Source organism: Melopsittacus undulatus, chromosome 2 (assembly GCF_012275295.1).
Source record: "Melopsittacus undulatus isolate bMelUnd1 chromosome 2, bMelUnd1.mat.Z, whole genome shotgun sequence".
Taxonomy (NCBI): domain Eukaryota; kingdom Metazoa; phylum Chordata; class Aves; order Psittaciformes; family Psittaculidae; genus Melopsittacus; species Melopsittacus undulatus.
Window position 1 is genome coordinate 39,186,468 of NC_047528.1, and position 14,152 is coordinate 39,200,619.

Sequence of the window (14,152 nt, forward strand, 5' to 3'; positions counted from 1 at the left end):
AAGTCTAAGAACAAAAAGCTGATATCTGAAGCACCACATACAGTTGCAAATACTGCTGGACTGCACTTTCTGCGTGTTTTCTCCATACTTAGAATATTTGCCCAAGAAACGTAAGACAATTTCTATGCTCTGAAAGAACTTCTTTATCGGTAAACTATAAGATATTCCAATAGCAAATAGTTTCAACAAAGCCACACAACACAACAAAACAATGTATTAGATATGCATTCTTTATTTTCCCTCTTTGCATATTGTTGCATATTGAACCCTATTTATAGGTATGAATCACCTATGTACTTACGCAGTTTAAGAATCACTAGAAACAATTAGGAGCCAAAACAGGATTCAATTCTAGGGCTACATTCAACAAAGAAGGTATAAATGTGTGATTATACCCGTTCAGAGAGAAGGATCTTTTGTGCTCTTTGATTTGACTTGGTTTGGGGTTTCTCTCCAAACTTTGCACAAAGCAACACTACAATAACAGCAAAAAGATATCATAAGGTCAAAACAATGCTGCTTTTTCTATATGATTAGAGTGAGAGCAAGGGTAAAAACAGGTGACAAATGCAAATTCAAATGTTATAAAAGGTTAAACATTTTAATGTAAAATCACAATACTTAAATATGTTGAATCTGCATTAAATTCTTGGTAAGTTATGACTTTTTGAAACAAAAATCTAAAAATTTAGGCACTACTGAGATTATATTTTTGGTGAAGTTTAGCATTGGAGACTTAGCTTGGGGTTTATTCAGTATTACTAGGGATGACTACACACTTACCTTACTGTGGAAGCTGCAGCAGTTCTCAACTTTTTACAGAACAGATTTCCTTTCTGAAGCTTTCAATGGGAACACATCTAACTATTTCCCTAGTGCAAATAGATTATTTTAGGCCACCAATCCTGTATTTTAACGTGTACTCCAAAGTTCTGCCAAAATATCATAGTATAATGTTTAAGAAGCAGATTTCACCTAAAAATATGCAAGTTTGAGATATAAAAGAGCAATCTCTTAATCCACTTGCAACATGGTATAAAAACAAAATGTGTCACAAGGATAAGAAATAGCTATTAGAAAGCAATGTTCATGTGTTGAGAACATGTTAACCTACATGTAGCAGCACCATAGTTCTGAAGCTAGCAGAGATTCCAGCAATATGCTCTTACCTTTTCTTCATCTATACCATTTAAGTGAACTTTATTGCTCACAAAAATTGCATAGGAAAATCAACTAAAATTTATTTATAATAACTGTGTAGGAATCTAAAGATTAAAACCATGTGAATATGCATAAGCACACAAAATATGTATACATACATTCCATTTTTATATATATATGCATTATAATGTTTATATTAGGAAACACTGATGATATATTTTAATTATCTGTGTGCATATACAGACCTATATATATAATATTACCATTATTTAAAAACTGTTTCTTAACAGAAAAAAAAAAACAAGAAAAAAAACCCCAACTATTCAAGCCAACATTATTTCTGGAGGCTTACCTACAGATTCAACATCAACTAGATTTTCCAGCTTTTCTCCTCTGTATGTGCTTTTGCTTTAACTACAGAAAGGCTGAACAGCATTTCCCTTTTTTAATGCTGTTTGATGTTACCTGTATGACAACCATAGTTTCAGAAGTATTTTACTGATTTAGGCACTCTCAGTGCAGCTGATATATTCATTGCCAAATGTTTTCTTCATGTTGAATCTTTTGGAGATATTCCAGCAAAACAGTGCAAGATTTCTGAAAATCAGTCTGGAAAAAGGAATGCTTTAGCTAATATTTGAAGTACATCAAAATTAACTGTCAGATCTTGCTTTCTAGTGATTTTAGTGGGTCAGTGTTTCAAAGCAGCACCCCTACATTTATTAAGATGAGAGATACACTCTTTATTAATGCTATGTCATTGCATTTAATTAATTCTATCATCTTAAAATAGTTAAATTTGCAATGTAGACTCCAAATGATGTTCATTTTCTCAAACTTAATTGAACATTAAACATTTAAATTGAACATTTAAATTTGAACTAGCCACTTTAGACTACTCTTACACTCAGTGAAGAGAAATAGGCATGTCCAGAAGACAATTCACCTTATTCATAAATGTGCATCTAAGAAACAGATAAGTCCTCATTATTGACAGAGTGAAATACTCAAACTTAGGTGTCTTAATGACCCATTAAACGTAGCAAATAGTATCATCAACTTGGCAATGGCTGAGGAAACAGGTCAAAAAAAAGAGTAAAACTAGGAGCTGGAGAGAAAATATAGGCATGGTAATTCTATTCAAATTCCATTAAAACTGACAAATGAGTTGGAGGAAGGTGTAAAGGATACTGAAATTCAAGAATTAGTGACAGAGAAACAGCAGAATGAGAGATCAGACAAGCTGTTAAGGAACAATAGAACAATTGCACTTGATTTGTAAAAGTATCTAGTACAAGATACAGGAAAGAATAGACAGCTCTGCATTACAGTAAGTAACCTGTTGAGTAAACCAAAGAGGCAGATCTTAAGAGAAGCCAGTAAAATCAAGTAACACTATCTGAGTGTGATGGTGCATCCCCCCTCCCTTCCTCTTTCCTGGACACCTCTGCTTCCACAAGCAGCTACTGTTAGGACACAGACTTTGCCCAAATGCAAGGAGTTAGACAGCTGGGCACCCCTGGCCATTAACTGTAACTGCCTAACAAAAATGGGAAGGGCCACTCAGGTATTAGGAAGGTCACATACTCCCTGGTCATATCAGGAGTTCTTTTGAGATGGTAACTCATTCCCTGGAAAAGATCTGAGACCAAGATGAAAATTTACTGACTAAAGTAAATCATCTTAAGACCCTATAAATAGTAGTCCCAAGAGAGAGTGAGCTCTCTGGGACCCAAGCAGGCTGGGATCAGTCACCTCCCTCTGAGTGGCACACCTGTCAGAGTCAGTAAATTCTCAGTTTACAAAACAGGGGGATTATCTGCCTGGGCTGTTATTGCTGTTATTCACTGACACTCAATCTTTTGTCCATTGAGGAGTGCTGAGAAAGGTGATGTCAGTATATTACTTTCCACTGCACCTGAGGGAAATTTTTAACATATGTACGTGTATATATGTATATACATCTATATATTCGTGTATCTCTGTGTTGGTATGTTGTTTTAGTTTAGATACTTAATTTTAAATGTATATGTATTAGCTTCAATAGCCAAGTGTTGTTAGAGATCTCGTGATTCATTTTAACAACACAAACTGCTCTTAAATTATACTCGTAATCCTCTAGACATAAACCATTGTCCAAGTCTGATACTAGACTTGATCCAGCTGCACCTAGACTCCTCTATAAAGCAAGGGGGTCTAGTGTGAACCTTGACCGCTGAGTCTGACATAACGAGAGGATGTCCTTATTCCATTTATTGCTTTCATTAGACATAAACCATTGACAAGTCTAAGACTAAAATTGAGTCCAGCTGCACTCAGGCTCTTCTCCGAGAGGAAGTTTAGAAAGTAAGTGGTTCCAGTCTGAAACTTGTGACTCAATGGGAGGGTTTCCCTTACATTTTTCACTTGCAAAACCCCTACCTTAATTTCCTTTTAAATTCCTTTAAACATAAAGTGTTGCCAAAGTCTGAGAGTAGCACTACATTCAGCCACACCTAGGCTCTGTCAGTTTAGAAAGGGGAGTCTAGTCTGAACCTCATGACTCAACAGAAGGTCTCCTTTATTCCTTTGTATTTTTGGTTTCCATAAACATTATTTCATTTCTGTATAAATCACTTTAACCCAATCCCATATAAATCATTGCCAATTCTGACACAAACTCTGAATGTAATAGAGTGAACCTTGCCATCAAATTCTGTTGAACCACACATTCATAAATTTCTGTTAAAATTATTTTTGATAATATCTGTGACAGTGATTCTTTCAGTGACCTGGGACATTAAGTTTCAGGACACTGGGTAAGGAACCTATGATTGGAACAGTGCAGTTAGGAATAGTTTGAGACTGTGGAAAGGAGAAAAAAAAGATAAAATAAGAACCAGAAAGCATGCACATAATTAAGATGACAAGAGCTTAAAGAGGATGGAACAAAAGGAAGTAAGTTTGGGAGCACCAAGAAGAAAAGTGTATGAGTCTGTCCTTACTACTAAGTTCCCAATGCAGCAGAAAACACTGAAGGCTTGCTATCCCTTCAGCTATTATCTACTCCAATCTTTCTGCACAGGAAGTATACAATCACTGTTGTAATTATCCACACAAAAATTAACAACTTCCTTTTGCCATTAGCTATTCTGTCAGTTTAAGTGACAGTGGGATATGTACAGTGAATTCTCAAGCTTCAGCCCTGCATCCAAGTGGTGGATGCAAAAAGTAACAGCACATGAAATGATGTGTGTTGCTCTTCTTCCTTTGTTAAAACCGAAAAAAAACACATTAGAAATTATGTTATACAGATAGCAAAGCTGAAGACAACTCAGGAAATTCCAGAACTAGATTTTCCTTGTGACTTTAATTCCATCTATGTGTACCTACAGTCTCACTATGATCGTGCACTATTTTTTTATCACAAAATTCTTTTGCATCCCAGGCACAGAACATGCATCCTCTGAGAATTAATCAGTACATTGGAAGAAAAAGGTCTGTGTTCTGTGTTGTGTATGAACCCTGGCTCTTCTTTTTTTATGAAAGGCAAAAGTATAAGTATAAAAGCATAGAAGTTATGTAACCATTTTTTAAAGTTTTGTAACTGAGGAAAAGCCAGCTCATGGTAAAGAAAAATTAATTATTCTCTTCTGATTCCATAACCTAGAAATGCAGAGTTGTGTGATATATATTCCACCTCTAGCATTAAATTACATTCCTAACAGAGCACAGTTAACAGAACACAGCTAACAGAGGAGTGTATATGAGATACCCAAGTCAATGGGAAATGTAAAATTTGACTACAATTTGACATCTACAGTACCTAATTTTTGGATCTGGCTATCACAGTAGTACCCACGGTTCGTATTTTGATATTTAAATAATACAAAGAGGATAGCACCTCAGAAAGGCATTGAGTTGAACATTCTCTATGCTCAGTTGAGAAAATACTTAAAGATGTGAGAGTTTACAGGACAGACTAAGACACGGGAAGATTGCCTTGATCCCCCTTTTTCGTAAGCTCAGGTACCAAGGTCACAGCTGCAAATAGAGAACTTCATTTACTTAGAAAACAGAGCCCAGGATCCTCTCTTGAGATGAGGTACAAATAGAACAGTATACCAAGTACTTAAGTTCTAAATTTTGATGGCAATTTTATCTATTTGATCTACATTTTCTAAAATTATCAGAATGTTTTCTTATTAAATTAGAAAACTGCATTGAAATTCTTGCTTATCCTGACAGGTTTCAAACTCATAACCTTCTATATCATTGTGCTAACCACAAGGTGGTAGGCTGCTAAGAGAAAAGGAGGAAGACTTGAAAGTGGAAGAGATTAATGATCAAAGCATAAAATAAAATATTTGTGGGATCAGAACAGAAAAATACAAAAGAAATGCTTATCCAACAATTTTGATTTTCTAGTTTAAAAATACACATTTTTATGTTCCTGATTTTACATTGATCATTATTGTTTCTTATCAAATAATTATTTACTTTAAATAAAAAGTTCTGGGTGTAGAGACTTCTAAACTAAATTGCTCTGTTAATGTTTGAATTACAAAATTATGCTCTCACTTTTTAACCTTTTGGATTCCCATTAATACTGATTTTTTTGGTTCCCACTGACAAGTTTGACAGGAATGGTAGAAAAAGCTCCTTCCTCATTACTTTTCCTGGCATAGCAAGATTTGAGTGTGAAACTGCTGTGTAGGAAGGGCACGATACTCAGTCCTTTCACTTCTTGCTTTAGAGTATACTGTTAAACAGCATCTAAAGGTGGGAGGACTTGCCATCTTTCAGAAGACGATTTTTCAAATGCTGTATGTTTTATGAAAGACTTCTGCACTGTCAGTGCTTGTTTTGTATGGACTAAGCATACCTACTTCAAGTTGCCTCTTAAACAGAATATTTATTGAATCCTGTGCTCCTTACTCCTCTTGCATGCAGCCAGAGGAGTCTGGGACTGGTTTGCAGAAGGGTTCATTACTTATGGGTGCAACGGAGAACACAGAAAGTAGAAGGACAAAAAAAGTTATGTGCTTTGAAATGACCAATTCAATTATTTTTTTGCTTTTATATCTCTCTCTGACTTACCCTGCCATTGTAAAACAGGACAATTGTAAAGATAAACCCATGAAGTCTATGATGCATGTACTGAGTGTAGTGGTGAACGGTGCTGAGGGCTTATGAGTAATGATATCTTCATAGGATTTGGACAGTGTAAACCAAGCAAAGCATACTATAATTCCCTGAGGAACAAGGAAAGAAAATACCAACTCTTTGCTTATCAAGTGAATACTTTTCATATTGAGGGATGATTAATGTGTCATGTGAAATAAGCTATTATGATAAACTCAATTATAAACTCCTAGCAAATGGCTATATAGGAAATCTTAGCCGCTGCTGTTTTCCAAGCATTTTTGTGATTGATTTATAAATATGAATTGTAAATTCAGCATACAGATTTTGGTTTCTAAAAGCTTTTCCTTACAAAATTAAGATAAAAATAGAATCTATGTTTAACTATCTAATGTAGTTATTGTCAGATTTGTCATACAGGGTCTAAAACAATTTGATATGCAAATTTTCATGCAATTTCATGCAATCAAATAGTGGTTTGATACTAACTGTTAACTTTAAAACATTATTTTTTGCTTTTACAAATGCAAAAAGGAATATAGAACCATTATGTCAGTACTTTACGTCATGCATGAAGTCCAATCCATCATTTTTCTTAATGCCAATGGGCAGCCCTGCAGAGAAGGACTTGGGGGTGTTTGTTGATGAGAAAATGAACATGAGCCGACTTCAGTGTGCACTTGCAGCCCAGAAAGCCAACTGTGTCCTGGGCTACATCGAAAGAAGCATGACCAGCAGGTCAAAGGAGGTGATCCTGCCCTTCTACTCTGCTCTCGTGAAACATCACTTGGAGTATTGTGTGCAGTTCTGGTGTCCTCAACATAAGAAGGACATGGAACTGTTGGAACAAGTCCAGAGGAGTGCCACAAGGATGATCAGGGGACTGGAGCACCTCCTGTATGAAGACAGGCTGAGAAAGTTGGGACTGTTCAGCCTGGAGAAGAGAAGGCTGCATGGAGACCTCATAGCAGCCTTCCAGTACCTGAAAGGGGCCTACAAGAATGCCAGAGAGGAGCTCTTCCTCAGGGACTGTAGTAATAGGACAAGAGGCTATGGGTTCAAACTTCAGTGGGGGAGGTTCAGGTTAGATACAAGGAAGAAGTTCTTTACTGTGAGGGTGGTGAGACACTGGAACAGGTTGCCCAAGAAAGTTGTGAATGCTTCTCTGGCAATGTTCAAGGCCAGTTTGGACAGAGCCTTGTGTGACATGGTTTAGTGTGAGGCATCCCTGCCCTGGCAGGGGGTTGGAACTATATGGGATTTTTCAAGACCAGGTTGGACAGGGTTTTGAGCAAGCTGGCCTAGTGGAAGGTGTCCCTTCTCATGGCATTTGGGATTTATAAAAGGACTAATTTCTACAGAAGCAGTGAAACATAACTTGCAAGGGCATTAGAAGTTTGTTGGATCACAGAGCTTTCAAGCACAGCACTGACATTTCTGCATCACTTGACCACTTCTTCCCATAACATTCAAAATTCATACAGGTAAATGAAACAGTCTTGGATGGAAAAACAGAAAGTCTCAGACCCTAAAACTATCTCATTTAAATATCTTAAAAGGTGGCATTTTCATTAATAATAAAATTATATCTCCCTGTCTTAGTTATTCTAAATCTGAACAATTTTAGCATATTTCTTCAGCAAGATGAGGAGCTATTGATGACTAGGTGTGTAGCTTCAGTAGTAGTTTCAGCAGCAGTGAATGAAGAACATGGAACAAATGGATTATTAAAAAAAAGAGCAGTAAGAATAAATTAGGTATATATTAGCACTGAATACATATGTGGTGAGGAATTTCATTCTAGCAAGACAATTCTTCTGGACAAATTATGTGGTGCCATTAAAATTCAATAAGCTTCTGTCAGCACTGCAGATAGCTGAAGGTTCTCAGATCTGTGACACACCTAATATAATATCTATAGAATGAGATTATATTTGTGCCGGTTTTTAACCTCTTCTATTCAGTTCACAAAACTTGATGAGATAATTTTATTTTGTTTTACCTGTCACGTAGTATATTTCAATAACAATTTGTATTGAATCCTACAATAAGCATCATGTTGTTCAGAATAACTTCCCATGTTCATGAAAACTTCAGTATCGCTTTTTCTTTAAAAACATTACTGAAATAATTCATCAGCTATTCCACGTTCCTTTAAATCATGCAGTTTCTATGAAATTAACTATGATAACTGACAAAACAATTTATGAGTTTCAAGTACAGAATATATTCTTTTAGGTCTGTCTGAAAGGCTTAACAAAGTTATATGCACATGTATATTTATCTACAGCTATATTAAAAGGAAACACGTGCACAGTGATGTCTCTTTATCGAATAAAATATAATAAATTATTTAATACCATATGCTTTACTACCAATATAAAGAATACAAATAATTCTTTTCTTCTTAGAAACAGAACTATACTTTTTTTTCTACCGGAAAACTAGTAAATTACAAGGAAAATGAAAATGCAATTATTTTAACCATGAAGAGGTGGGGGGCAAGCAATGAAGCATTTCATCCTCAGGATTATTTGTGTCACAGTATTCCTGATAGCTCTGTGTTCGCTACATTTCCTTCTGATGGTTTTAATTTCTGTTTGGGCTATGGGAAGAAGAAGGGGCAAGGACTGAGAAAGAAGAGCAATTCAACATTAACTGAACTTTCATATGAGACACAAGCACCTGGATGTGTCTTGCTTGTTTTCACTTCTTCTCAGGAGTCACTCAGTTGATGATTCGTAAAACTAACAATTTTTCTCTGAGGTAGGCTGTGAGACTATTTAGTGGCTGAGCTCTGCAAAAGCGAACTGTTTTAACGTCTGAGCTTTCCACCTGCCATCCCAACACTCAGAACATCACTTCCCGCTAGCATTTTAATGAACTTCTGAGAAAGTTGAGTGGTGACAACCTCCAGCGCGGAGCACTGGCTTTGAGATACGCGTATGCCCAGACCAGCCCCGCGGGCAGGAGCTGAGGCAGAGAAAGAGCAGGACAGGGGCAGAGGCAGGGGCAGGACAGCAGTAGGACAGGGACAACGGCTGCATTCCCTGCCCGCGGAACCCCGACGCCGCTAATGCCCGATATCTCCCGAGACCCTCTGGCAGCCCCTCGCCAGCCCTTCCCGCGCGACGGGGAGCCCTTCCGCCCCCCAAACCCTGCCATTTCAAACGGAAGAGCCCTCCCAACCCCAGCCCCACGACCCTCCCGCAAAAATGTCTGCATACCAGCCCATATGTTCCCCAGCCTCGTCGCTGACCCCGCGGTCGACAGCCCACCACCGCTGGCGAGGGGCAGGGACCTCCTGACCTGAAGATTGCGCCGGAACTGCCGCGGCTGCCTTACCTGTGCCCGCCTCCATCACCTGTTGCCCGGCTGCCTCCATCCGCGCATCCCCCCGGCGCCTCCTCCCGCTCCGGTGGCGCCGGGGGCTTTTCGGGCTCCCGGGCCACCTCCATCCCGCCGGACACCGCCTCCTCCTCCAGGGACTCCACGTAGAAGACAGTGCGGGGCGGCGGAGGCCCCGGCCCGTGCCCGTGCCCCAGCCCGTGCCCCCCGCCGGGCCGTCTGGAGGCGGTCAGCAATGTCCCGTTGGGAGGGCTGGCGATGGTAGCTGCCGAGGAGGAGGTGGAAGAGGCGGATTTCTTCCAGAAGATGCTGTTGCCTCTCTCCTGGCTCTTCAACAGGCGGCTCTGGCTGGGTCCCCAGTGCTCGAAGCTGCTGTCGGGCGGCAGGCAGCCTCCCCCCGCCGGGCCGCCCACCGGCGAGGGGTGGCTGAACAGTTTCCAGCGGAGGCGCAGGATGTGCTTCACGTCGAAGTCTTTCCTGCCGGAGCCGGACATGGTGCTGCGGTGGCCAGGGTACTGGCGCGGGCTGAGGCGGGACACACGGCGGCCAGGCAGGGCCGGGCGGCGGCGGCGGTCTCAGCAGCAGCTCGGTGCGGCTCAGCTCCCGGCGGCGGCGGCTCCTCCGGGCACCGCTGCGCTGAGAGGGGTGGCAGCCGGAGGGAGGAGAGAGAAGCGATCACACAGCAGTGCAGAGAGAGAGGATGGATGGATGCATGGAGCGATGCACGGAGCCGAGAGGAGGTAGATACCCAGCAGGAAAGGGGATAGACAAAGATGCCCAGAGCTGACGAGAATTACATGGTGATCAGTGGAAAGGGGAGGAGAGAAAGGCAGGAATGAGAGACATATCTCAAGGGAAACAAGCACTTGCGAGGGAAGAGCGAGTGAGGGAGGCTGAGAAGACGCGCTAATCTGATTAGCGGGGAAGCGAGCTACAGCTCGGAGAGGACCTGCAGCGGCAGCAGCCACAGCGGGAGGCAGGTGGCTCTTCCTCCCTCTCGTAGAGATCCGTGACAGAGTGCAGCCAGAGGGGAAAAAGTCGTATGGAAGCCTGTCTCCACCTCCTGCCTTCCCATCCTGTTTCTCAGGGGAGTCCCATGCCTGCAGTTATCTGGGGTGGCAAAGGCTGAGAGCTGGCAGACGGAAAGAGGGGCTCCTTTATATACACTGTATGTAGGGAAAGGGAAAGAAAAAAATCACGCCCGTGAGGCTGTCAAGGTTCTCAGTGTACAATTTTCTATCCATCTCAGCGCCTCTCACCAAGCCGCCCCCTCTCCTGTATGTGACACAGATGTGCTCTGGGGCTGTCAGTGTGAAGAGGCAGAGGGAAAAAGAGATGCTTCAGTTTTCTCCATGCAAGTAAATTGTCAGGTCACTAACCATCCCTCACAGCCTCATCCTCCCCTCCCTCCAGTGCAGGCCTCCTCACCTTGGTTTTTTGGTCCTGAGAGCACAGTGTAAAACTGGGAGCAAAATGAAGTGAAACAGCAAATGCAGCAGCAAAGTAAACACAAGAGTGTGAATCACAGGGGTACAGACTTAATACATTGCATGTAGACTGGATGAGGTTATGGGTTAACACTTTATTCTGTTGGCTTAGTGTTGATATACCAGTAGAAAACGCTGGATAGAAGGACTGTGTCAAACAGGAATAGCACTGCACATCTGCTTCTTATCTTTTATATCTGCTCTTGATGCACTTTGACAGTGTTAAACCCAAGCGAGGTGCCTTCACAACAGAGAGCTGCTTAGAAACATCTGCCCAGTGGGGAGGGGTGTCACGAAGTACACTGTGCATCTGGGACATAATTACAGTTTTAAAAGCTTCATGGCAAAAAGTGGGAGAGGAATACAGAAGCAAAACTATATATCATCATCTGCTAGCTCATAAATCCCCAGGCATAAAAAGTTGGCAGCAATAAGATGATATTCTGAATGCCTTCAATCCACCTGTATCTTAGAAAGTAGTATTTTAGAAGCAGATTTATCTCTAGGACAATCATGAAAAAGGTTGTATTTTCCTTCAGGTACTCCTCTTTGCATTGGCCAGCTTTATCCATGGACTTGTGAGCTATCACAAAAGTTTGTTATACTAGTTCTTTGTGAAATCAAGAAATAAAGTTGAAGGAATTCTTTCCCTGAAGCTGGAATGCATTAGCTCCTTATTGATAAAACACTAGAGCTTGAAAATTACTCCAGAGAAAAACAGAAGTCAAACATTAATTAACAATTTTATTACTGTTTTGTTTACTTTATCACTGAAGTATATTACTGTTTTATTTACTACTGAAGTAGTGCTTCTGGCTACAAACCAATATTAGGGTTTGTGTTTAACATTGATAAAGTTCTGTTTTTAAAAGAAGAAGGAATTCAGGGCCTAAAGTCCTACTTTCAAAGGAAGAAAAATAGCCACTGTGTGTTTTAAATATTGATATAAGCCACAACAGCTGGACAGCAAACTCTCTAGTGCTTCAATTTTGCTCTCAGTATTCAGTGATTAAAAAAAAAAAGACAAAAAACATGCTAAAGCAAACAGAAAAGACAGTTCTTTTTTATTCAGGAAGTGTTCTGAGGGAATGTGTGCTGCTTGGGAGAGGAGTAGGAAGAAAAGTATAAAATTTTTCACCTAGAATTGGACAGAGGAAACATTCGTCATTTCAGACACTTAAGAAATGCATCTCTTATGACAATATGTGTGAATTCTGGTTATTTAATGTCTAGTTACAAGCCCTAAGATATGTGGGTATGTACATATAAAGTCGATTTAATCAAGGAATACATAGACAGTAGCATGCTGTCTGTTCTGTTTTTAATACCTCTTAACTGGTTAGGAAAAATCAGAAATGTGCTGAAAATTACATAATTTCCTCACCATATTATAAATCCTAGATGTTTTAAAATCTGCGTTAATATATTAGTTAATCATTTGATGTGAGAGGTTGACAAGTTAGATTTTCTAGGTTTATTTCTGTTGCTTAGATAAATACAAATGACAGCATATTAAAAAAAAAATTTTGTAAATATATGTTGGGTGGTATTCAATAAATATATTACAGTATCATCCAAGAAAGTGATTAATTTTTTTATCACCTTTTCAGTATACACTTGCAAGCAATTATAACAGAAAAAAAAAAAGGTTGTTATTCATACTTCTTTATATCAGTTATGTCAGTATCTGAAATAAGTATTCTTGGATTTATTTTTAATAATTAAAATCTCAGCTCTTCTATATATTGTGTATTGGTGTCCATATGCTTTTTATCTTTACTGTATTCTTTCACTTTTTAGTACATATCAATTTTTTAAAAAAAATAAGAGATGCATTCATTTGGTATGTACACCTGGTTTTTCATGTATGAAGATACATGAGCACTTCTCTATCATAAAATGACCTCTGGAAAAGTCCCTTGATTTTCTTCATTCATATCACAGTCACAATTATTTTTTCAATTTACAGTAAACAAGAGCCACCCCCCATAAGAAGCTACACTGAAGAAGTAGCCACTATCATTACATATAGTTAATAAATAGATTGGTTTCCTGAGCATAAACTAAAAGAATGAAAGAGTTTGGTTTACTTAGATTTCCATTGTTTCTTGTCTTTATGTTTCCATGTGAACACATTTTACATATGCCAGTGAAGCAAAGAATATAGTCTTAGGCTGTCACACAAAAAGATGAACAGAAACGTCTTTTGAATTTCAGCTGAAACAATTTTTCATAGCAAGAATGACTTAACTCTATAGGTTGTCTAGGCTTGCTTTTCCATCAGGAGAGAAAAAAAAAAAAGTTCTCTACTGGAGTTCTAGGGAGCTTGCTCATAGAAATTACAACAAAATAATTACTATTCAAATATGTCTTGGTCTACTCATATGGGGTTGCTACAAACATGAACACATGTAGCTAAGTTGTTGAAGGAAAACATTTTGATGCCTAACTGCCTTCCATCTGTATCTCAGACATTCCATGAAGTGTCTCCAAGATTATAATAAGTATAGTTTATCTCTCCTGTGTTTGTTGGTTGCACATTGGAACACAGTGAGTCACACTGTATGTTTGTTTATTAAACAGCAAGTTTCTGAACTTCCTCACCTGTTGTAATTTCCTCATTTTATACATAGCCACTGAAATCTTGAATACTTTTACATACTTTGCTTGAAAGTACTTATGACTGTTTTTCCTTTATCTGTTAGTTAGGCAAACAGGTGAAAGTGATTAATCTTTATGTCCCTGTTATGACTCAGATTCCTGACACTTTGTGTTTGTCTTTCTGATGCTCTTCAAATGATTTAAATTCATATATGTCTCTAAGAAAGTATCACACTATTTTTTTTTTTTCAGGAAAAATAGCTTAGAGGTATATATCTTCTTTTAATAAGTCCTCCAAGTAGTAAAAAGCACTTCCAAAGAGAAGAACCTTGAAGTAGCTATCCAAACTGGATGGATTTTATTAACCTTTTTTTTCCCCTTCTTTCCATTTCAAAGCTTTGGAGTATTGTTTATTTTTAGGTTTCAGCTGT

At 39.1% G+C, this 14,152-nt stretch overlaps 1 protein-coding gene across 2 annotated transcripts in view; it reads right to left on the reverse strand.

The window, feature by feature from the left end:
* Window positions 1–10,127, reverse strand: part of KLHL1 (kelch like family member 1) — a 200,487-nt gene extending 190,360 nt beyond the window's left edge. For both annotated transcript variants that reach the window (XM_013128792.2, XM_005148106.2), the window contains exon 1: window positions 9,631–10,127. In XM_013128792.2, coding sequence (XP_012984246.1) covers window positions 9,631–10,127 — 497 coding nt within the window. The remainder of the gene's footprint in view (window positions 1–9,630) is intronic.
* Window positions 10,128–14,152: the final 4,025 nt, after the last annotated feature.